At 35.9% G+C, this 26590-nt stretch overlaps 1 protein-coding gene across 1 annotated transcript in view; it reads right to left on the bottom strand.

Moving 5' to 3' along the window:
• Positions 1–231: 231 nt before the first annotated feature.
• The window catches only part of LOC136263580 (uncharacterized), a 31463-nt gene continuing 5104 nt past the window's right edge, over positions 232–26590 (bottom strand). The window contains exons 3-16 of the mRNA XM_066058201.1: positions 25704–25793; positions 22210–22308; positions 20786–20884; positions 19815–19913; positions 17025–17123; positions 14658–14756; positions 12783–12881; positions 9938–10039; positions 8933–9010; positions 4559–6706; positions 4429–4498; positions 3408–3749; positions 1171–1518; positions 232–525 (exon numbers count right to left, since the gene is read on the bottom strand). Of these exons, the coding sequence (XP_065914273.1) occupies positions 482–525; positions 1171–1518; positions 3408–3749; positions 4429–4498; positions 4559–6706; positions 8933–9010; positions 9938–10039; positions 12783–12881; positions 14658–14756; positions 17025–17123; positions 19815–19913; positions 20786–20884; positions 22210–22308; positions 25704–25754 (3777 nt within the window). The 5' untranslated portion in view covers positions 25755–25793 and the 3' untranslated portion in view covers positions 232–481. The remainder of the gene's footprint in view (positions 526–1170; positions 1519–3407; positions 3750–4428; positions 4499–4558; positions 6707–8932; positions 9011–9937; positions 10040–12782; positions 12882–14657; positions 14757–17024; positions 17124–19814; positions 19914–20785; positions 20885–22209; positions 22309–25703; positions 25794–26590) is intronic.

Below are 26590 nucleotides of genomic sequence, written 5' to 3'. Positions count from 1 at the left end.
TTTGACATATTTTTTAGCAGATTTACAGCCAAAGTAAGGACGGGAAATAGTTAAAATGATATGATATTGTAGACATGCACTATAATGTACTCATGCAGTTTTATTTGTGATGCAAACAAATCAGATTGTTTCTCAAAGTCCTACTTAATGATTATGTCCTTTCTTTCTAACACTTTATTAATAGTTTTAATGTTCTAGTGTTCAGTGAACTATATATACAACTGTGGTATATGACATGTCACAATGTGTACATCATGTAAAAGATATATATATATATATATATATAGGAAATTTTACAAACTCAAACAAAGTTTAGAAGGTAAATCCATATTCAACTAGCTATAGAGAAAACCTAAATGGTATTGAATAACAATGGAGAATAAAACCCACTGTATACAGCAACAAAACTTATAAAGTACAAAACATCTAACAAAAAGGCTACTTTATACTGTGTTGTGCATAATGCTTCCAAAACAAATGGTTATGTGGTAGTCCCATCTTTATCTGGTGGCTCATCAGTTGTTGCTATAAAGATAATAATATGTAAATCAAATAGCAATAGTAAGACTCAGTCATAAAGCAAAAATAAAATTCATTCATATACTGTACCAACAATCAAAATACATCCAATTCAGGGTGTTTCACACAAAGTATATCCTATCATGTTTGCTTATGCCAATTTTCTAACCAGCACTCAATAGTCATGGTTATATGCTGCAACATTATAGCAACATGGTGACTGCTTGCTAGTTACATTATTAGGTGCACATTTGATTGTACAATTTACAGCCTTATTATGTTGTTTGTTTTATGATTATAAAGAAATTCACTACAACAAGGAAGTACATTACAAAACTTCACAATATAGTGTTAGGAAACATTAGGCATTTTATAATCTAGTAGTAGGGATCAGTGCAATAAAAAGTGATTCAACAAAGAAGACTTTCCGATGTTTGTAGCTACAGCCATCAATAAACCAAAATGGCTAACAGAATTAAAATTTTATACAAGGCACTATTCTCCCTTGTTACAACTGTAGCAATCAACATACTATCAAGATAAAATTCCTTTTATATTTTTCCCAACATTTGCTGCTACCAATACCAGTGTACATGGTTTGTATTGATTGGTTTAGGGTTATAAAACTTGGTGAAATTATACATATCATACCTTTTTCATCGAGAGTGCAAACAATTTTTTTACCATCAAGTGTAGAGCAAGACAATTTCTTTCTGATATCAAGTGACACTTTTCTGCTGTCAATGTTACCATATTGTTCAATGATGTCAAGAAGTTTGTAGAAGTTATCAACAATTCCAAATTCTAGTGCAGAAGACACTCTGCACAACAACAACATGGCTGCTTTCTTTGATGAAGCAATAGAAAATATTTCTTCTTGATCTCCTGGTGATATGATATGTTTAGCAACGAAGTGTGGAGATAAAGCTTTTGCAGACATACTATTTACAATTTGACTGTAATACTGAATGAACACTTCATACTCTGGAGACAACAATTCTGTAAGTACAAAAAGACAAATAGTAATCTAAATATATAATGAAAAAGTGCTGCATTTGGCATAGCTGTATCATTTTATACATTTACTGTCAATACCATATTTCTTAAAATGAAATAGGATTGCATACTGTAAAAGGTATTGAACAAAAATACGCCCTTTTACAATGCTCCTCACATATTATTTATTCACATAGATAATATACTGTGAAAGTGGTTTGCTCACGGTTTTGAAACCCAACCAGTTGGAAGATACAGCACACTTTGATTGGTTACATTTTTGTAACATTAAGTGTATTTTAATTTTGAAGAGTTAGGCTGAGTTTAGTTGCTGAAAACAAACTGTAACAGCATATCCTATGATTAATTAAGCATCTCTAAATAATAGTTTGTGCGATCCTGGATATGTCTTTCTACATGCCAAGTGTCAGCATGAGTTAGCCAATGAGAAGACCAGGTACAAAATTATTACTATGATACAGGGTTTGTTACTGAATCAGATATTGATAGCTACTTAAAAAAATAGGAATTAACTAACTTAGAGAGCCCATAACAGAGTTTGGAAGCTTAGAAATTTACAAAAATAATTACAACTAAACTATATACACAATTGCTTCTATACAGCGGAACCTCCATTACCCGAACACTTGTGTGCCAGTTTAATCATAAAAGTGTTCAGATAAGTGAAGTAGTTTAGATAAATGAAGTCCATTCAAACATGTACAGAGCCCTTTTCAACTACTCTAATAGAACATTCACCTGTTGACAGAATACTCTAATAGAACAGTCACCGCTACTGTTAAGGTTTGGATATTCGAGGTTCTACTGTACTAAAGCATTATGTGCAACATATAAATAATGGTTTGATCCAAGCCTGGATATTTTAGCTCATGGGTAATAATTAGCTCTCTTTAGTTCTTCAAGGTGAGCATGCCTGATATCATGAATGCTGTGGATTTGCTGATACATACATTCTCAATTTCTCAACTCTTAGGCCTGCTCAGAGCTATTAGGCATTGGATGTACAGTGTTGTCATCAAATCCCTCACAGCTGTGATATAACTAGTGCATGTACTGTATAATATGACAGCAACAGAATATGCTTAATAAGTACATAATTTGAGTTTAAAATTTATTATTCTATCATATCACTTGTTTTAGTGCTTTACAACATGGATTCCTGAAAGCTTTTAAAATGCTACACTTGTTTGGTTGTTACTGTACTATACTTGTACATCAATGACATCAATAGAAACATTAAGACTGAATCTATTTTTTAACTGACTGCATGACTGACAAATCAAGCTATTCTAAACTTTGTATATCATATATTGTGAATGGGTGGGAGTGCTGGCACAATCATTGTTCAAAGAATGGTTTTTCAGTTTTTTAGCATAGGTTTAGGCAGTGGGAAGTTACAATATGTTGATAATCAAAATTGCCGTACCTTCTACTATGCATGGAAGCTGGATTGTGCAATGTACACAGTTTCACATGACATCAAAATAATAGCAGTTAGAAAAAAATTCTATTGTAAAACAATGGCTGTGTAGTTCTATGCTTCAAATAACAATAGGAAGAGTTTGCTCAAATATTTGTGGTAACAATAGCAGAAACTAGCACGGGAAGTGCACCTGTTGCTGAGTCCATAGCACAGATTTTGTAATTCTTACACAAATTTAGTATTTCCATGCATTGGTGCTTTTTATGCCATTCTGTGACAGTGACACAGGCTGTGATCCAGAATCATGGAGGACTTTGTTACTGTGACATGTAAATGAACTGGAAACTTGTCTATATCCAATCACAATTGTGTTTGCACCCACAACCAAACATTTTATGCTTGATAAACACTTTCTTTCACCTACAAGACAATGCACATAGTACTGTACCTTCTTTGTCAGGTTGAACTGCAGAATCTTTGTGTGTTATCATTTCCAGTTTGTGTTTTAGTTCAGTTGATACTATTTTGGTAACATCATTTCCACGTTGTCTCATAATCAACAGCATCTTTTCTAATGGTTCGACTTCACCAATTTTAACTTTATCTGTTACTCTATCTAGTGCCAGTTTGGCAGCAGCTACTGAAGTTGGAGATTTGATAATGTGTTCAATATCAGAAGGTGAGATAACCTTCTCTGATACAAAGTATGGACATAAATCACTTATTGGTAAAATGTTTGACAGCTTTTCATAGTAATCTAGGAATATCTTGTACTCTGGTGATTGGTGATCTGCACATAGACAGTGTATATACATGACTTTTCATAGCAACACAGTACTTAAGTAGTATTGCAAAGAGGTGTATAAAATTTTTCACAAAATTAATGATCATGGCATTTGTGTGAAATTTAATCTGGGAAGCATATATAGATCTGAAATTTAATAGCACAAGCAATGTGACATTGTAAACATCAGTCCAACCATTGCAAGTGGACATGCATATACTACAATGCATACCAAAACAGCATTGCTGGATTCTGCAAACTGTGGGTTTTGTTCAGTAGCTAATGTGTTTGTGGGGGGTCAGTGTTTTAAACATTGCGAGAAGGGGTCTTATACTTATAGCCTTTCCAAGTTTGACGAGTCATAACTCATAATGTGTGTAACCTACTGTCTTACAATGTCATCCAGGAATAGTGCTATGTTAAGGGTGTAAAGTGACCAAATTGTAGGCTGGTACCTTACTCACAAGTCAAGTTATGGATTGCCAAGTACAAGCAATTTGAAGGGCTATAAGACCCCTTTTCGCAGATCCGGTCACATAATAACTTTTAAGAGGCATTTCACTATGTGTTTGGAATTCTGGCTAACAGTATACTTGTTACTGTAATAAGAAGTACATACAGGAGAATTTCAGTACTTCTTGATAATTATATAAATGCACAAACACAACAAATACAAGTTTTGTACCAGTTTGGGGAGCACTAGTAACTTCAGTGTGATGGTACATTTTCTTTTCTTCCTCAAAGTGTTTGTAATTCTACAGTAAGAGACAGAGTAAGTGCACAGCTATGTACAGTTCGACAACATGCATTCTCACTTCTGCAAGCCACAATGTATGAGTATAATGCAACTTGGTAGCTTTCACACTTCCATATCTACACAGTGCATAATCAAAAGGAGGAGTCAATTTAGTTATTGCAATGTGCTCTTCCCCAATCTTACCACACTGACAGTAAAAGCCATATTGAAGTCTTCCTTCATTGTAACTCAATTGCTCACAAACGATTTCTAAAGCATTTGCAACAGCACCTTGCACTGTGGTGTGTACGGGGCAATGCTGGTAATAATCTAGTTCTGGATGTCTGATTTGTATCTCTAGGAATGACAGTTTGTCCATTAATGACAAAGAGTACGCATTTTGCAAACGAAATGTGATCAAGTTACTGAATGAATGATAAGTATCTTTTTCACTGTGAAGGTGGACCCATCCGTTTGGTAACTGCTGCAAAAGTTGAACTACTAAACAACAGAATACTCCTCTTGGTAGAAGGTTAGACATAAACTGAATCAAGAGTGGTTCACCTTGAAGGTGGCCATACTGCAACAGTATGCCATCACCTTGTGACCAGCTAGCATAATTTGGTAGTACATAGGGAATAAAGTAGTCCACTCCACTACCAACCTGTCTTCGTATTGGAGCTATTATTTTCATCTCAACTAGAAGAGACATAAAGTATTCTTCTTTTAATTCTTCTTCCCATTTCAAATCCTCTATTAGCTCCTTACAAAGAATGCCATTGTATTTCAACTGGTTTGCAGCTTTTATATTAGAAGACTGTTTAAAAGTAAAGCGCACGATACTAGTGAGTCTGTCAAAAAGCCACTGGTGATCAACAATAACATAATCACACAAACCAGCAATTTCAGGGTAGTACAACAAAACTCCTAGCAGATGGTGGTATAACAAAGCACTTTTGATCTCCTCTGCATGGCTGATGAGATTACTTTTAGTTGCTATGGAAATACAATCTTGAATGGAGATGTAGGATTTGTTGTGGTTGGAGCACACCTGGCGTATTTCAAGCTCAAACAACATCCAAGTTATTGGCAATTCATATACATCTTTGTCTGAGGCTAATACTTCAATCTTATTGCGGATAACTTCTGCAAGAGGATCTTCATTGTTGTCATCTCCAGCGGTTGTGTTATCTACAGAGAACAGCACACCATCATCTTTGTTGGACCACACTGAGGCTTTGCAATCAAGTCTTTCGACCATTGCAGTTAGTTTGTTGTCAGTGTTATGCATAATTTCTGGAGTTACTCTGTCTGCATGAGTTCCTACACAGCAAAGATAACAATTGGTACTTTTACCAGGAATTGTGACTAGCTGTGGAACCTGGTGTGATGGCTTTTCTAGAGAGTCATTAATTGTACACATGAGAAACTTGATCATGTCAAAATTAGAGTACTTCAAGTGATAAGGTTCAAACACATGTTTGCCATGTTCACTGTACTCCACTAACACTTGGTCTTCAAGGTTCTTGGACAAATCATGAACCACAAATGTTATCATGGGGTGTATATTAACAGTGGGTAGAAGGTGTATGTATTCAGGTTGACCTCCTGTGTCCAGTAGAGTAATGATGTTTAGCACTTTTCCACGATTGACAGTAACTTCACTTGCCATTGAATGTGAAGAACTACCCTGAAGAGCACTTTTTACCAAGGTGTCAAATGTTTCCAAATTTTTGCTTTTGACTTTAGGTGCATGTGAAAACAAACTAGTAACTCTTTTACTGACTAATTGAGTTACTGAGCGAGAAGGGCTAGGATGGGTGACACCATGTGATGTAGGCTTAGGATGTTTAGGTACCTGGACAGGTTCATCACATGACTGATTGCTGGTGTCTTCTGATATTGACTTTTTGGATGAAAGTAGTAACTGTCTTATGTGGGTTACCTCAGAATTATTGTCCATTTCAAGCCAGATCACACTGCTGTTTCCTGCTTGCTGTGACCCCACCACAAGAGCTTTTTTAACAGATATGGCATGCTTAGTTTGAACCACCCTGGTGCTATGATGTACCTTGTCAATGTTCTTTTTCATTAAGAGATTGTTAAAACTTGTTTTGCCACTAGCACCAGATCCAGTAAACAGAACTTTAATGAATCGTACTTGTACTTTTCCACCTTTCGCTTTAGCTTTATCAATACTTTTTTGGAGATCACTAACAACCTTTTTCTGCATAAATTAAACAAAATATCAACACACATGCATGCAACAATTAAATATCACACCTCATTAAAAAATTTAATAAGAATTCAATATACATAGCTAACACTAATTACAGTGGTCAGAATCATCATTTGTAAAATATATGCTTGGGAGTACACAATATAATACAAATACTAGTTAATGCATGGCGGGAAGTGCAATACAGTAAATATAGTATGGTTGACATACAAATATAGCATGAGGTAAAGCTGAAAACTATATTTGACTCGAGACCACACCTGAGTGCTATATTTTTCGTAGTGCATGAGCGTAAGCAGTGCTATAACTGGTTTAATACATGAATCCAGAGTTGCAATCAAGAAGAAGTTAACCATTTAATACAGTTTATCACGACCTATAATGCCATGATGGCAATAAGAAAACTAGTCTCTATACTCGTGATTAGCATAAGTAACCAATAACACCGAGTTATCACACGATTTGAGATCCGTCAGATCCAGAATTCACTTAGTAATAGGACAGGAGGAAGAGAAGAACGAATAAGGAAGGATAGCTATGGTTTACATGAGTAATAAACAGTTTGCATAGCTATTTAATCATTGTTTGCGAGTGTGGCGATCAATGCAGCAAGTTGAAGGTGTCAATATCAAGCAGCCACTGAATCTAACCAAGAAGTTGCTGGACTTACAATGATGGACAGTTTAATGAATAAGTTAAGACAGAACGGTACAATTATTGTGGTGGGATTACAAATATTTGTGTGCATAACCATTAATTTGTTGTTAATTGCTACGGTAATGTTGTTGACAGCTTTGTTAGTGGGGGTAATTGTGGTCATTCCAGTGTCTCTGTGGATCATGTTTATGGTTGTGTCATATTCACACAAAGTGTGCTTTATTGCCATACAAAGGAAAATAAAGCAGACTTTGGTGGAAAAGGTAGTACACTTTAGCACAGTATGGAATATACGTATAGCACACATTTCCTCTATGAACTTAGATGGTATCTACATTAATTTCACTTAAAGACCTGAGGAAAACAGTGTAAAACCCATGGTGTATTTACCACACCAATGTCAAGACTCGTGGTAGTGAGTCACATGGCCAAGAAAATGAAAAAAATGCGTACCACAAATAAACAAACGTGACAGCTATTTTACATGTAGCACCAATTTTGCAATCTCCACTGGAATTCACGTGATCTTTACCAGTTTTGACACCTCAGCTCATGAACATACAGCAAGCTTTCAACTTAATACTACAAAACAATCATGTACACTGAAACCTGTTAATCACGACACTTGAAAAGAGGACGCCTGCATAATCTGCACAATTACAGTAGCAATGGTCTAAAAAATACTTTCTCCTAGGAGGGATATATATTTGATATACGGTTTACCCTTAGTTATCCAAACCCCATTGTGACTCAAGCAATGGTAAAAGTGTTCAGATAAGTGGATGGTTCAGATAACTAAAGTCCATACATTTATATGCAGAACTACTCTAATAGAACATATTATGCATGTACTCAAAATACTCTAATAGATCAGCCATTTCCAATTTCAGATAAAAGAGGGTTGGATAACTTAGAATCAACTGTATTACTTCCGTTTCTTGCTTTTCTAGGAACTGAAAACAGCACTATATAGCATTTATACACCTTTGAAGTAAGGTGTGAAAGTGTTATATGCATTATTGTCATTTGTTTTGCACAAAGATATAGTTTGTATGCGTTGAGCTGGATCCTCAGAAATGTTTAATAACATACGGATGCAATTACACATGATTTTGAAATTTGGCTCATTTGTAGCACTGCTTGACTTGCTAAAAATATTTCAACATTTTTCACTCAAATGTCTGACACAGTATTTACAGCCAATCAAAATTTTCACCATACATTTCCTATGGGGAAGCCACAAAACTGCAGTGTCCATTACAGCCCTTACCCGAACTTGAAATGGAACCAAAATGGGCACATCTGTTGTTGAGATACCTTTGCTGTCACCACTTATCATCTGGTTGGCTAAATTTTTAACTCTCTTGTAAAAAACTCCCTATTAATTTTTAGCGGCTTTTTTTCTGGATCCATGCAGCTCAACTTGTACATACTATAGTCCAGTGACTAACTAATATGTACTTTGATACTTTTTAGTCGCTATTCACAATTACACCCTCTTTCTACAGTTGAGTTGTTATTGCATTAATAGATCTATTTTTAGTATACTGTACCAACTTGTTTATTTTGGTGTCTAGCCACTTGAACTCTAGATGTTGCATTAGATCTTGCTAAATCAATAGGTGTCTTTCCATCCTACATGAACAGAAATATAACATACTTATAATGTAAAAGAAAATTGATAATCATGAAGTTGACTGCTACTGCATTGAATGAAGTATTGGACAGTATGAAGAAACACTTAGAAAACTATCAATACCAAATCTCTACAGCAATAATTAGGAGAGAAGTCAGTTAATTGTAAATTTGCAGGTACAGTGGAACCTGTGTTACGGTCACCTGGATTAAGCGGTCACCTCTGCATAACGGCCATGGACACGAGGTCCCAAATATTTTCCCATACAAATGTATGCATTGTTGTCTGCATTAAGCGGTCACCTGTCTAACGCGTATAACGGCCAACCAAGAATTCGCCTATGAATCACTGTATACATAACTTTCTCCTTCATATAGCGGTCGCTACCTTTTATGGTGGCTTGTTAAGCCAACTGTCTGGCACTACGGCACCATTTCAATTAATACACAATTATCACACTTCCTGCCTTTCAATGAATACTATATAATCTATCAGACTTCATTGCTTAAACGTATTCAATAGCTATAACTAACATTCATAACAAGCTCACCTTGTCCTTTCTGTACTAAAATATTACTGCATTGCAGTTGGCGCGAGCCTCTTAATAATAATCACTCATTTATAACGGCCATAGCCACTAAAATGCTGCTGACCACCTTATACAGGTTTTCTCTATAACAGCCACCTGTATATAAAGGCCAGATATATCTGGTCCCAAGGTGACCATTATAGACAGGTTCCACTGTATAACTCTAATACCAATACTTTGATATCAATTTTGTTCTTGCCTTGGGTTGGTAACAAGCATATCTTATTCATGACAATAACTGACTATTTATGACTAGTTTATATGGTATGATAAATCTTAATGTACATATTCTGTCCTTTGATCTAAGATACACAAAGGTAACATTGTTAGCACTTACTTTGTTAAAAGTGTTCAAAACAGCTCCTCTTGTTAATAACAATTCTGCTACTTTTGTGTGACCAAACGTTAGTGCTATGTGTAGTGGTGTGTCACCTGTCAACTGAAAATGTTACATACAGTAACATATTAATTCTTTTATCAAACTAGCTAATATACGAGTGTTGTAATAACAATTACTGTACATTGATGTCCAAAAAACTGCATACCCAGTTTATACTATCCATTATTGATTATAGTTTTTGATTGCATGATTCATTATTACTTTTGTAATTAGTTGCTTTTCATGGTTAAGCACCGCTAAGAATCCACAACCAAACAAATTGCTTTAATTTACAAAATGCAGGGGCGAATCCAGAGTTTGGCAAGGGGGTATACAAAGGTAGTAGGAATATGGAGCAGGGGGTCTGGGGGCGCAGCTTTAGCTATGCGATATGTTTCAGGACTGAAACTTTTGATTTAGAGTAGTTTTATGCACAAATATCCAAATTATAGTGCTTTCTGTGATCAAGAGTTGTGTGCAGTCATAGCTAGCTATAACTATATATATGGACCTAAAGAATAGCGTACACAAGACCATTTGCATTTCATTTTCAAAATATCCTTAGCTGGCTAAGTTTGCCCATGCATGGGATAGTGCTGCAGATGTTAGTTTGTTTCATACTCGGCAACTATGGAGGATTCTCAATAATGTTGTGTGCTGACTGTTATATTAGAGTATTTGACTGACTGCTCTATTAGAGTATCTTGATATTTAGGGGTTTTTTGGGCACGTTCCCCCAGTCTTGGATCCGCCACTGAAATAATACACAGAAGTATCTTCTAGACTGTTTTTATTCATAAATTCTTAAGTGTTGATTGCAAGAGAGTTTTTTATATAATACACATATGAAAGGAAGAGATTGGTAGTTCAACTTGAAGAGATTGGTAGTTCCTGGTAACCAATGAGGCTCGTTATGTAGTTATTAGCCATTCAGTCATTTAATGCATTGGAAAAGGTGGTCTCAATGCCTTCAGAGACTTTTGGGACTCTTATTTCAAATCTATGAAAAAACCACATCAGAATAAGGAGAAGTTACACAGGCTTGCACAGCCTTCATTTCTCACATGTTGGATGCTCTAAGCATAAAAGCTTTGCATAAGTGCTGAAAGATACTGTCAACTCAGAGGTATACACACATATACACATACTCACATTTTCAATAATTAAAGGTCATATTCGCAACCTTCTGTGGGCATAGTAAACATGCATATGGCATATACTGTACCCTGGTTCCTGGGGACATTTGGTTTCAATGGAATGGAATGGTGGTGGAATGGATTGGACTGGTGAACTGGAATGGAATTGTGGAATGGAATGATGAACTATGATTTCAACTAGTGTTTATCTCTTTGTAAAGACTGCCTCCGAACAAAGATCACCATTAAGCCATGCTAATTTAATGCCTAAATTGTGTGGTTGACCCTGTAGGAAGGTCTTATTGGTATGGAGAATGTCAAATACTGTACCTCAACACTTAAGAGTAACTGTACTGCAAACTGCCAACTTTAAACTTTTGCAATTACAATTATCTAACTATATTAATGCATGCTGTATGTGTTAATTATGGATAACATAGTTGCTATTGTTCTGGCAGCCGTATAGATAATGTTATGTACAAATCCATTCCAAATTGCACATCAGGAAAAATCAAACTAACACAACCAGTGGATAGCTACACTATTGTACTACTGGTTTTGACCACTCAAACTACTCGAGGCTGGTTCTAACAGACATCTTTTCTGGGTGGTGTGGAGAGCTCGAATGGTGGTTTTGTGCCTTGTGAAGGGCCTGGCTTGGCAAGAATCAGTGGTTTACTCGTGGATGGCCTGATAATGTTGGTCAAACGATTTTTCTGTTGATTTTGCTGCATATCAGCCACTAAGAAGCCAACACAGTCCTGTGATCTCGTGTCTGCACTTCAATCGTGGTCTGCCTCCATTTTGAAGTTTATCTCTTGCCCCCCACCCTCCTGAACATTCGTAATACTACTTCACGCGTTCAACTGCTCAGATTTTCCATCTTACTTGGTGGGAAACTCTACAAGCAGCTACAAGTACTGGAAGTGGTTTGAAAGGTAATAGACTGATATTATAACTCTTGTGTAAATTTCATATACGTGCTTGCTATCCTTGGCGAGTTATGCTGGCTTGAATTCTTTAAAACCGTTTATCTCGAAACTTCTAATGTGCGCTTTGGAACATTTTTCCAAAATACAGTCACATATCACTCCAGGCATGTCAGGTACACAAATGAACCTCATCAATAAGCAGTAAAATATACATTGTAAACAAGATTGCAATTTAGACATGAAAATAATGGTCTTTAAAGAGGTGGTCTTGTGACATAAAACAATACCTACAGTAATGCTCAAATTCAATGTCGCACTTGCTTGCACTATTTTCTTGAGTCATGAGTACACTTGATCAACCTAGGAGGCTAACAAAGTGCTTTCAGTGATTAAATTACTATAATAGAGTCCATTGGGAAGGTTGTTCAGTAAGTCTGTAAGGCCATGCACCTCAGAGCAAAGCATACCTGTGTGCAAATTTAATAGTCCATTTATCCTTTATTGCACATAATGGCTACTTACCATTAAATGGTTTCAGTTATGTGGATGTGTACAGAAAAACATAGCACATATATAGCTACACAAAAACAATCTTGCAAAAACAGTCGTATATTCACAGCTGGCCTGCACTAGGTGTGGGTTTAACATTCATTAACTCTACCTTCATGATCATGTGTATGCATTTTTGAGGGATATGCAAATTATTATCCACTGTATATGGGTGTATGAGCTTACATCATTCACAGTGTTTAAATCAGCTCCTCTTGACAGCAATAGTTCTACCATCTCTGTGTTCCCACTTTCCACTGCATTTAGTAATGGATTTTTACCTACCTAAAGAGTATAATAGTCATCATTTTATACATACAAGTGTCAACCACCAAAGTGATAATAACTAGATATCTGAATGATGGTATTACAACATAGCCCTGTGGGAAAATCCCACTTTGGCATTGAGCAAAATAATTGTTATGACATACCAATGTAGGGATTTTTCCACAGGGAAATGTTGTAATACTATCATGCATATTTCTTGTTTCACTCCTGGATCCGTAGCTAATTCATCTTTTAAACTGATAATATTTAGTGCATATATATGTACCAGCATAAGGAATTTTAAGTTTGTTTATGGCTCATGGAAATAAAAAAGTAGTGAAGCAAGGGAGTTCACCTACACTTGAAGATATACTTAAAATATCCACTAGTATATCTTCAGGTGTAGGCAACCTCTACTTGTTTCACTACTTTTTATTTCCATGATCACAATCGGACTTAAATTTTTTAAATTTTTTTATACTTGTTTGTTTACTTTTTTGATGACTGGTGTACCCATGAATATACAATAGAATGGAAACAATGGTGCCAAGCTTATTGCTTTCACCTGAACGTGCATCCCAAATATAAATTACTGAAATAGCGAAGTGGCCATTATGCTTCATTTTCAGCTATGTTTAGCCTGTCATGCAGCATTACAAACAAAGAAACACTAAGAGAAGTACCTCTGCAGTCAATCAGCCACAACGAAAAATTTGGACAATTCCTGTGAAACGTAGGGAAGCCATCATGTAGAGCTAGGCAATAATTCAATACATTGGCAATATCGCGATATTGAACTACACAATATATCGTATTGAGGTAACTTATAGAGCCACAAGAATATCTTCTAGACAATAATATATATATAATCACCAATATTGCCTATATCACCTAATTAAATCTGACTAGTGGTTGTGTTTTTTGCACTTGCTATATACCTACAAGGAAAGGCAATTCGATTATGGACAAATTCCAGCTGTTGTCTGCCATCATTTTACATTCTATGATACAATATGATGCAACAATGTGTCACTAGTCTCACTGCTTGACAAATCTAATTATACTCAACATTTAATCATATCGTGAATATAAGCTTGGCAATATATCGAATAGCATTATTTTCAGTATCGTCCAGGACTACCATCATGTGGCACTACCAAGAATCAACACCTTGCTCTGTCAGCAAAGATAAATGAGGCACAATTGAGGACACGGGTAAGTCCATGAAGCATGCATTGTACACACTGTGCAGTATGCCAAAAGGCACCAGTCGAGCTGAAGTGACATCAAACAGTGAAAAAATCAAGTCTATAGCCTTAGCCTTTATCGAGTTATGTTTGTCTGAAGGTATCAGTCAATCAGTCAGCCAGGAAGTCAGCCAGTAGAAAATTCCACTAAATATAAAAAATTTAAAAGTTCGTAGCAACTTTTTGGGAAGTGTTTCAGGTTGTACTGAAGGCACTTTTGGGTTTGGTTATACCTAACCAATACTACCAAGATTCCATGAAGGTATTGTGAGGCTGGTTTTAGGGTGATATGTTTGGCCAAAAAAGCCAAAACCTTCATGATCCCTAATACAGTACTATCATACTGTATGATAATATCATTAATCCAAGCTAAGTTTATTGTTACATCACAAGTACATACATTCACACATAGGTATTTAAAATAAGTCTAGTACATTGTATTTGATATACAGTGTACCCATCAAACTATGTTCTCTTCACTATAGCAATGCTTGTAAAATTACCACATAAATGCAAACACAATACAGCATATTTTTGTAAGGCTTACTTTGTTAACACTATTTAATTCAGCTCCTTTTGATAGTAACAGTTCTGCTACTTGTGTACAACCACTCTGTGCTGCTTTTATTAAGGGAGTGTCGCCAAACTGTAGTGATAACAAGTTACATTATTTGTTAAATCCCAAGATATAATCATCTATAATATTTTCATATGAACTATCACAAAAATAGAAGTGGGTTTCTCTGGCTGTTTAAATATACCGTATAGTAAAAAACTTTAGCAGTAAAAAACTTTGACGAATTTGGCGAATAGCGTTCAATTCGCCAAAGTTTTTTTCACCAATTATTTTAGATTATCACATGAGCACATTGAGTAACTAGAACTTGAGATGAAGGTCAGCTCGTACCACCACACAATAAAGATTGAGCTGACTTTGAAGATCTTCCTAGGAATTTGTCCCACTGTTGTAAGCACTCCTTGGGATAGAATTTCTGACCGGCTTCCGGCACGTCAGCTAGTTCATCGTCTCGCGATGGATTTGGCCAAATACTTTGATATACGTGATAACCTCTGCTACTGGAGGTCACTGCGGGAAAAGTAAATACGGTTGCTTCCTGCATCGCAAGAGATAACGAAGCACGCCTTTGCTACCACGTCGTTAGATCAGTAGCTACAAAAGTACTGCTACAACAACGATAGCTATCTATACACTTAATACACTACTTAACTGATGAGTTGACATGCACCTTCTTGTTATCTTTATGTACAGTACCGTACAGTAAAAACTTTGGTGAATATTATTTCAATCGCTAAAGTTTTTTCAGCCAATTTTTTCAACAGAGGGCCGGGTTTCGTCACACTTTTTTACCGCCAAAGTTTTTTACTATACGGTAACTGAACATGTCTTGAGACCTGTTTTAGCAAACATCAATATTTTGATTTGGTCTCCTTACATGTACAACCAACTTAATCATTCAGTACTGTAGAGTAGGGATCCTCAAAGAAAATAAGATTTCCAAAATGCTGCCATTTCAGGGGCGGTGGAGCAGGCCAAAGAGTGAGGGGGCCAGGCCAGCTGTAAGCTGAAGACCAAAAAAAAGTCATAGCCTGCTGACAATAGCTGCTCTCCACCAATTATATCTCCTTATTTATAACTACACATATGTACTAAGTAGCTTGCTACACTGTTTCTCTTAATACTGTGACTGCTTTATTAGAGTATCCAGATCCTGACTGTTCTATTAGAGTATCTCGATCTTTTCTTGCAAACAGTGTCCCATAAAAGTGGGGGGGGGGGGGGGGGGGGGGCATGGTCCCCCTGGCCCCCCCGTCTCCACCGCCTATGTGCCATTTAAAATCATAGAAATATTCTATGTGACTTAATATACCTTCATGGAAGAAACTTCATGTATCTGACATCAAGTCTGGTGTTAAGACTTTGAAAAATTGCACAGAAGTCACAATATTGAGTTGTTGCTTTTAATTTCCAAACTGATTTATGATCTGCCTGCCTGCCTTCCTGTGCTTGCCTGCCCACCCACCCGTTCACCCACCCACCTGCCTACCTGCCCTCCTGACCACAGTTTAAAGGTAAATGCACATCATACAACCATCATTTTACACTGCAATATAACAACCTTGTGTACCTTTAGGAGTTCCAATAAGCATCTACCATCTGCACCTTGCCCCTACCTTTCATCTTAAGTCTTAATAATTGCAATCTTCTTAATGCAAGGAAATCATATTAAGGAACCATATCGATACTTTCCTATATGCGTAAATGTCAATATTATTTGATGTGCTTACACCAAGATATTTCCTCTTTCTTGTATGCTTTGTCAAAATTTAAGTAAATAATCTCTTGAAATTTGACACAGATAAAAGCATATTAAATTGCACATGGTAATAACATGACAATTGGTGTGTACATAGGGTAATCCATTGTAGTAGTGGTAATGGTGTAAAAGAAATCAGCGTAACAGCTATGGAGTTACAAAGCAAAAACAAGTGTAAAATTGCTAGGCTGAGATACTCTTAAAAAAAGAACAGTCACTGCAAAATAAGCAAAACACATGACCTAAGTGACCTAACACCCAGATCTTTATTTCATTTAGAACTGCGACACTATTAAAATGTACATACCATAAAGAACAAAAGTTTGGCATGACTTAAGCTCAGCATGCAAAGCAGGTTGGTGGATAAAAGTTTAGTAAATTTACCATACAAACAGTATAAGTAGCTAATTGGGAAATAAAATTTGGCAAACTTCCTTCATTTTGCCAAATTTTCCACCATAATTTAATTTTTGTCATCATAAGTATATCTTTCATAGTGAGTACATCAATTGGGGTAGCAGTGTACATCATATATGTAAGTGTAAGCACATGATATATAACATTATGAAATAACTCACGCTGTCAGCACCATGTAAATTGGCTCCTCTGGATAATAAAAGTTCAACTATCCATGTGTACCCCTTCTGTGCTGCTTTTAGTAATGGAGTTCTGCCTAGCTACAGTAATAACATATTATAATTGATATCTAGATCTAAACAATCCAATTGCAAATGCATGCGTGTGACATGACCATTATCAGGAGCTCAGGAGCTTATAAGCTCCTGCCATTATATATACATGTAGTACTTACAAAGCTGTTAAATCAAAGGTATTAGTTGTATTATAGACTACTCTAATAGAACTTCCCAGTTGTAAAAGTATTAATTTTATCCAGCCCAGTAGAAATTCCGTTTCAAATATTTTGCATTCTTCCAACTGTTGTTTGATTCTTTTACAACTATATGCATTTGATATTTCATTGTACCATCATCATCTCTTGCTTCACTACTTTTTTATCATGAAACCCCACTTCATTTTAATAAAATAACAGTTTTATTACTGTAACAATTAGCCTTATACAGACACGCTAAAGTTGCAAGTGGCACATTTTAATGCGGTGTATTCAAATCTTTTGCATTTGCAAACAATGGAAAAAATAATTGTAGCAATGTGGACATGTTTTCACCATTATTCAATGCCAAAATAGAGATTTCCCCCATATTGCAACAATTCCAAGTAGGGATTTTCTGACATCACCTCTTGTTTCACTATTGCAATTCATTTTATTTTTGTGCAAAAATGTTCGTGATAAAAGTTTTCATGTAAAAAATTTTCGTATGATTTACATGAATGACTGCACTATTAGAGTAGTTCGATCTTTAGTAAAAATTTCATGCAAGAAATTTTCGTACAAGTTTTGCATATGAAAATCATTTTACAATGAAAAAAAAAGCAAATTACAGTACTTTTTTTATTGCTGGAACCCTATATACTAGATTAATAATTTTTATTACACTAGTTTATTAACATTTTAAGCTACAGTATAAAATGCACATGTGGTTGTGACTGCTGTGTTAAAGCATCTCATTCTCACTACAGTACTACACAGTAGGGGCACCCAATACCTTGTTTTCTACAGAGTTAGATTATTGGGGAATGTGGTGGTCTCAGTACTAATGATAAGAGGTATGGTGGCATATTCTGATCGTTTCAAGGGGTGTGGCCCATTGCAATCATTTCTAAGCTTAGCTTAGGCTATGCTACCTTACTGTTAGGGTGGCCCACAATCCATTGTGCCTCTGGTTTCATGGTGGATCTAGCAATGGGATACTACCATGATCATCCAACAATGGTAGGGGGGATCAATTTGTAAAGTTGATTTTTTGGTTGTTGTTTTCACAGAAATATTGATTTTAATATCTCACGAGATGCAAAATTTATTTTTTAAATTTTGTGCTCCACACAAAGGAGCGAATAAAACTTGCTACTTAGCTAGATATTATCTAGAGCTATTGTAATTAAAAAGTACGCACAGTAATAAGCAAATTATTCACTTGGTTCCCAGCACAGGGTTGCTTTCTTTTAAAAATCAGAAAATGAAACACAAAATTTTGAATTCAAGCTGCCCTACCAGCCAAGACAAGGAAAGCTTAAGTCTTCTTCACAAAAATATGATAAGGTTAGATGCATAGTCTATCTATGCTGTTAGTCTGGAAAGGATTTGAGACTTCCCACCATCAGGGTGAAGAGCATCAAAAGTTTCATACGGTATTCTCTCAGTAGTACCAAACTCCTTTCCCATACTTCTGATGCCACACTGGTTACCTAATTTTGTTTAGAATGATGATAAATGATGATCTAGAACATTTGGTAGTAGTAGCAGATGGTGTTTCTGTGATTTCATTATGATGTAGTACTCCAGCAGCTCGCCAGGAGCTCCACCTAACTCCAATCGAAAATGACAAATTTTGTGCTTTTTTGGTTTGTTTACTACTGCACTGCATGCAGTCATGTCAAATACCTTCTAGCTAAAAGCCATGTGACTACTGTAAATGGTAAATGTATAGCTACGTACTTATACATAGTTCAATGAGCTATAAATGGCACTGAAGTTTTGGTATATCACAGATTTTCTTAGCCAGAGGTGGAGGGATACTGGTTTTAAGGGATCTACACCTACAGATAATTTTACCTTTTGAGATGTCTATTTTATGCTCCTTCAAGGAAAGTGTCAATACAGAAAATTAATTCCTTGGTATGGTTCTTGGCATGAATAACAACAAGAGTTCATAATATTTGTATGGGGGCCACACACCATACAAATATTATGAATTCTTGATAACAATACAACCAGATAAAAGGAATGGCAGGCAAATATTTGTCCGAATCAAAAAAGGCACATCCCACCCAAGAGTCTGTTGTTGAGGCATAAAATATGTAGTGGTCATGCACCACTTGATTTGGCCTCTAGCCTTGTGCTAAGTGTTTTCTTGTTTATGGAGTAACACTATGTACTTCTATGAAGGTGATTTTCATTGTGCAAGATATTTCTATGATGGTTTTTAGACATGGTATTTTCGCAGCAACCATCACTTTTGGGGAAACCCTACTGTACTGCTTGGTAATGTTATATTGTGACTCATAAGTGATCTTAGAATGGAACTCCTATATGCATCCACTAGCTACTTGCAATTGATATAATAACTTGGATACAATAACTTGAGTAACAACTTGAGGTAGAGTACCATATACCATACAATAACTACAATAGCATTGTGTAGATTTCTGTACTTTCATATTATTTTCAGTTATCATGTACAATGCAACAGTGTAAGCATACAATACACTACATGTGCACAGTAGCTCACCTTGTCTGTAATTTTTATATTAGCTCCTCTTGATATTAACAGTTCAGCTGTCTCTGTCTGACTAAATTTCAAAGCTTTCAGTAATGGAGTTTCACTAGTCTATACAGAGATGATAGCATCAGACTCATGACACTGAGTTGTATGGACAAGTAAGTAAAAAGCACACGACTCAAACAAGCACAATTATTACTAAAGCAAGGTATTTAAATGTAGGCACTCCTCGCAGCAATTCGTGAGATATATTTGGTTTCATATATTCATGAATTTATCAACAAAGAAAGCCATGGGAAGATTTGTTAAGCATTTGGAATAGACCTTCAGTAGGCAAAAATCAAGATGCACAGTAGTGTGTTGTGTGAACAAAATAGCTGGCTTGCTATACTAATAGCTACATCTATTAACATGAAGAACAAAAACTTAAATATATAATACGTATCTCCATATTCCCTTCTCAAAATGGGGTGAATTTTACAACATAATAATGTACTTAATGGACTCAGTGGACTCACAGACTGGACCCATCGACTGAGCTGGAAACAGCCTCTTAACAATAAATCAGACATTATTAATTTTAGTTGTAATGCTTGTAATGCTGAAGACACCATTGTGGAGCAACAACTGCTGGTACTTCTTTTCCTCATAGGTCACGCATGCCGTAAACTATTAAAACATTATATAACATTAGTTGAGTTATAGCTTTGTAGGCTGGTACAAGGCTATCTCTACATGGATTAGCCACATTTTAAAGCCTGCGGATGGGTACTATTCAACATTGAGCTGGTGGGCATGGCACAACACTATATGGCTAAGCAACAACAAAGAATATTTTGTGGCTGCCTAAACATTAACACCACTGAATTAGATTTAAGATATACTTGTTAAATACATTAACTACTTACACATGACAAGCTATGGTGAGTGCCTGGTTGTAACATAGCAAAGAATGTAGATTGTGCACAAATACTTAGTACCTTATTTGAACTATTTAAATTGGCTCCATTTGACACTAACAGTTCTATTATCTGTGTATAACCTTCCTTTGCAGCTTTTAGTAAAGGGGTTTCACGTTTCTACAGAAATGATATCAATAGACATAGCTATAATTTTTGATCATTAACATTGCATATGTATGTGAGAAAGACTATTTAATTAAATGAATACAATATTTACTATGGATATCCTTGTGGATTGTATTAGTAGCAACACTCATACAGATAGGTCTGAAACACACGTGGCTAGATAGTACTACACTGTCTATATGCATATAGTATCCCATGCTAATTGTAGGGGGTCTGGGGCATGCCCCCCAGGAAATGTTTAAAAATTAGGTGTCAGGAGATTGAATTTGGAGGCATTTTTGGTGGTTTTAGCTGTTAATCAAATACTAGTACTTTTAAATACATGCTTGACTGTTGTATTAGGGTGACTGCTCTATTGGGATGACTGCTCTATTAGAGTATTTCGATCGTGATTGACAAGTTTCTGGAAGTTCACGTTATGACTATTGTGCAATACAGCTTTAAGTTGGGGGTGCTCAGCACCCCCAGTAAAATAGTTGGGGGCGCTGGAGCACCCCCAGCACCCCCTCTTCTGCCGCCTATGAGTATGTAAACTGTTCATTGTAGCTTACTGTATTAATGTAGATGTAGTAATAATCATATTAATACATGCTTAAGTACCAGCTTGTGTGTGTGCATGCATTCATGCATGCATATGTGCATGTATACACAAGTGTGTGTGTGTGTGTGTGTGTGTGTGTGTGTGTGTGTGTGTGTGTGTGTGTGTGTGTGTGTGTGTGTGTGTGTGTGTGTGTGTGTGTGTGTGTGTGAGTGTGTATGACTTAAAACATATGCACCAATGTACATTCATAAAATTATAATAAACAATATTTCACATTTTAAAATGTAATCATGTATCAACCATGACAACTACACAAATGAAATCATTACTGAAGACAAAGCCCTGTACTCCTCTCCAGAGCTCCTAGAGTATAAGGAGCAACTTCTACAATTTCCATGATTTTTTTCACACATGTTGTTATATCATGGATAGGGGTTGGATTGGTGAGTTGGGCACCAGATAGTCAAACTTGACTAGGGCAAAAATCAAAAAGCTGTAGGCTTAATCCATGCATCTGGTAGCATCAAATGCACTGTAATAGCACAAAAGTTACAGATTTCACTTTTGCATAGCACTGTGTGGGCCTTTACACTCTTATGAACTACAGCTCCAGAAAGAAGGCCTATAGAGTTGGAAGCTATGGGGAATCAATAGGCAGATAGTGTAGTTGTCTTTTGCCAGTATTATCCTAATTAATTATGTGCCAACTGTTGGCTTTTCCAATTAAGGTCACATATGTAATACTATGATACACAGTGTTTTTGCAATAACTCACAATGTCTTTATAGTTCACATTGGCACCTCTTGACAACAGTTTTTCCACTAATTGTGTATAGCCTTTTTCACTTGCTTTCATTAAAGGAGTTTCGCCTACCTGTAGTGATAATAACGTAAGAGATTTACAGCAATTCAACACTACACAACCTTACATGTAACACAGGGTGTATGCACTAAGGCATCAGAAAACTGTTGACATGTATTGTACTGTGAAGATTGATAAATTTGAACTTCACATCTCCCAAATCAGGGGCATGCCATGTAATTACAGGAACATGCCATGTAATTAAGACTTTATCTCAGTTATACAAGTACACAGAAAAAATTCGAATTTTCAACTAGAGTAGGGACCATAGCACATCGATAAAAAGTACTGAAACAAGTTGTAGTAGTGCATGATGTTAAATCGCAGCAAAACAATAAGAAGTGTTATATTCCTACTGTGCTCAAGATGCCATAATGGAAATGCACAGTAGGGATATAACACTTCTTATTGTTTTACTGCAATTTAATATCATGCAATACTCCAACTTGTTTCAGCACTTTTTACCGATGTGCTATGGTCCCTACTCTAGTCGAAAATTCCAAATTTTTCTGTGTACTTGTTTGTTAACTTTTTTTTGTACATAAAAAGACTGATGAACTCATGCATATCGCATCTGAAATGGCGCTGCACCCCAGCTATATCAATTATTGTCTGAAAAGTGAAGTATCCATTATGCTTCTTTGTCAGCTATATTCAACCCATTACAGAGCAGTACGAATCAAGAACTGTTCAAAACGCACCTCTGCAATCAAAATAACCACTGCAAAAAATACAGACGATTTTTGTTTTGAAGGAAAGCCATCACATGCTACCACCAAATCAACACTTCTCGCTGTCAGCAAAGATGAATGGGTCACAAAGGATGACACTGGTAAGTCCATGAAGAATGCATTGTACATACTGCAGTATGTCAAAGGTACCTGTCGGGCCAAAGCAACATCGAACAGTGAAAAAATCAAGCCCGTAGCCTTAGCCGTTATTGAGTTATGCTTGTCTGAAGACATCAAGCAGTCAGCCAGTCAGTCAGTCAATCGGTAGAAAATTCCATTAAATAAATTATTTTTAAAATTCCATAGCAACTTGTTGAAAGTGTTTTGGGTTGATCTGAAAGCTTGTTTGGGCTTAGTTTTACCTAACCAATACTGCCTCATCGTCGTCAGGGAAAATTGAGGTTGATTTTTTGGTGATATTATTCCATGGGCCATGCCTACTCCTTTGTGGTCCCTACTATACAGTAACTATTGTAGTGTACGATAGTGATGCCACAATATAGAATTTTTGAAATATCACAATAATCACAAAATACTTTTATGCTTATCATTGCATTATTAATAAATATTTTCAAATAGCTACAAAACAAAAGCTAGAGACAATATTAAATTATGTATTTTGTCCATATGTGATTAATTAGCATATAACAAAACCAAAAACAAACTTGATTTCTTTTACAGCATGCTAAATAGCAATAAACATTTTTTGTACAGTTTTTGACTACATGTACCAATGATAATTGTTAATTAAATTCCATAGCATCATGATTATAAGCATTGTGCTATTGTATCGTATTACCACAATTTATGTCATTGTATATCATGTATTGTAATTATCATGGCATCACTAGTCTCAGTAAAGCAATACGGTTTCTTGCTATGATAGCTACATCAAACACTGTGTTAACTGTAATGATAGCTACATCAAACACTGTGTTAACTGTAATGATATCTACATCAAACACTGTGGTAACTGTAAGTAAACACCTGCAGCTGTATATTTATAGCACTAAAATTATTCCAGTGATCCTCTTCCCCAAGGATTTGACAGGCCACAGGAACACAATAATTGGTTTAATATGTGCTTATAATGCTTTATAGATGTGTAAGGTGGAAGCAAATGTGCTTAATCTGTTTTCAAAAGCTACAGGTAAAATGTGTTAGGGAGAGTATCAAACTTTGCTATACCCAATGAAAAATGAGTCCATAAAGTAGCCCGCATATCTTTGTGTCCTCTCGTAAATCTGACCGTGTTGATTGCCCAGATTTAACACCTTCTTAGTTTGGTTGAGTGGTCCGCATTGAATCTCTATGATTAAAACTCCATCTAGACATGTCACTTTCACTATCAGAACTGTCAAGGTATGGAATGATGACCATGACGAAATCTTGAATTAAGATGTCACATGCGAAGTTTACATCTATGGCTTTCCAGGTTAGTTGGCTGTGTCTTTCTCTTTGTACTGAGTTCCTCAATGCGTTGTGCCATACTTTTCTCAAATACACTGTTCTTTCACTCTGTAGCTTCAGTCTCTCGACATATATGCATGCACCCACTGTACTCATAATTAGTCACCAATCAACACAAATCACTAAATCATTTGAACAATGCCATAGGACTTTACAGGTTCAATTTTCACAGGGTATAGTATAGTTTGACACTCTCCCTACACCATTATAAACTCTTGGTAATAATGCACCAATAAGAGACTTCGCTGATTATCTGACTAGTTGATATCAAGCCACACAATAGTGTGTCATGCGGCCCAAGAAAGCTGGTATGCCACACAGTGGGTATGTTGATAGAGGGAAAAAATGCAATTTTCATGCAAATGCAGCTCATAACCAAATAGAATAAATTTTATGGTGGAGTTGCCCACTGGGTAGAAAAGAGCATTCAGCTATGTAAAAGGTCACCCTGTAAAGAATGAAGTTACGTATGTAACAACTAGTAGAGAGTTCAGCCACAAACAATCCATCCTAAGAGGTTAGCATAGTAACTCAGTTACAAACAAGTTACCCTGTATAGACACTTCAGCTATATGGAAAGTCACTCTATAGAGAACTCAGCTACAAACACTTCTCCCTGCTATGATTTACAAGTCACCCTTTAGAACACTGGGTATGGATTAATAAAACAAAACTGGTATATCACCCATCTCTACTCTTATTATGTACTATATGTGTATTAGTTGAATGAACGTTCTATTAGGATGGCTGTTCTATTCAGAGTGACTGTTCTATTAGAGTACATAGATCACAACATTATTACAACTATTAGGCTTTTGCATTATAACTGCATAGCACTTGCTTTTAATTTGATGAATAGACTATTCACATTGTAATTTTTAATTGTTTTTTGTAAGTGCATGTGCAATAAAAAAGATGAAAATGAAACATCTGAAGGAAAAAACTGAAGAAATTAAGCCAAATTGTGAAGGCTCATATGTTGGGAATTCCTTGAGCCATTATGCTCAAATTGGCATGTGGACTGATGAAAGTAGCATGCATTTTCACAACATAGATTATCTCATATCATAGAGGTAACACAGAGCTATGTATATGCAGAAACCATTGTATTGTTCTTCCTGTTAAGTGTGGCATGCTACAGCTTCTTGGGATACACAACATTTAACTGTGTGTCTTGATATGACATAATAATAATATTGGGCTTACATTATCTGCAATATTCACATCAGCTCCTCTTGATAACAATATTTCTGCCATCTGTATGAGATTATCCTCCACTGCAGCAACTAATAGAGACTATAAAAAGACAAAGCATTGATGTATACAAATCATCACGTAAACACTGGGAGTGCATATGTATAAATACTAGTGCACAAACAAATGTACTGAAATTCGAAGGTTCATTTGTAAAAAAAGATGGTTGAATCTACTCGGTAGGTGTCCAATGTCCATAATTAGGTACACATGCTGCTGGAAGTACTACAGGACACAACCAGGGATAACAGAGAGGCAAAACTACCACGTATTTTTATTATCTCTGACATGACACACCATGTATCAACTTGTTTGCAGGGATGAAACCTGTAATTCACTTTTGTTTACACTCGCAGGTCACATGAAGTCAGAAGTGTATCACAAACCAGGTTTACAGCAAAAACACTGAACATTGTACTTCACTATTGTTTACACTCACATTACTATTGTATTTCTACAAGTAAGTACGTATGAAGAATTCTCATTCTTATTCTTTCAGATAAAACTTTAATTGTGGGTTTTAATTAATAGAAACATCAGATTATTTGCAGTTCTTATTCAAATTCTCAATTCTAGCTTTCATTTATGGTAAGCTCAAATGTAAAGTTGTCTCGTGAAAGTGAGAGCAATTAAAAACTCACTAATTGAAGGGTGTAGCATCCATTTTCTTGCGAGTATTCATCCCAAACAAATGGGATAGATACTTTCAAGCGAAATGGGTGCCACACCCTTTAATTAGCAAGTCTTTTAATCACTCACACTATCGCAAGACAACATTACATTTGAGTAGTACTGTATACATCTAGTACTATATGCATTAATATATATTTTCAGTGAAG

This window comes from Dysidea avara, chromosome 8, assembly GCF_963678975.1.
Source record: "Dysidea avara chromosome 8, odDysAvar1.4, whole genome shotgun sequence".
In the NCBI taxonomy this organism is placed as follows: Eukaryota; Metazoa; Porifera; class Demospongiae; order Dictyoceratida; family Dysideidae; genus Dysidea; species Dysidea avara.
This window is presented reverse-complemented; position numbering and strand designations above follow the sequence as displayed.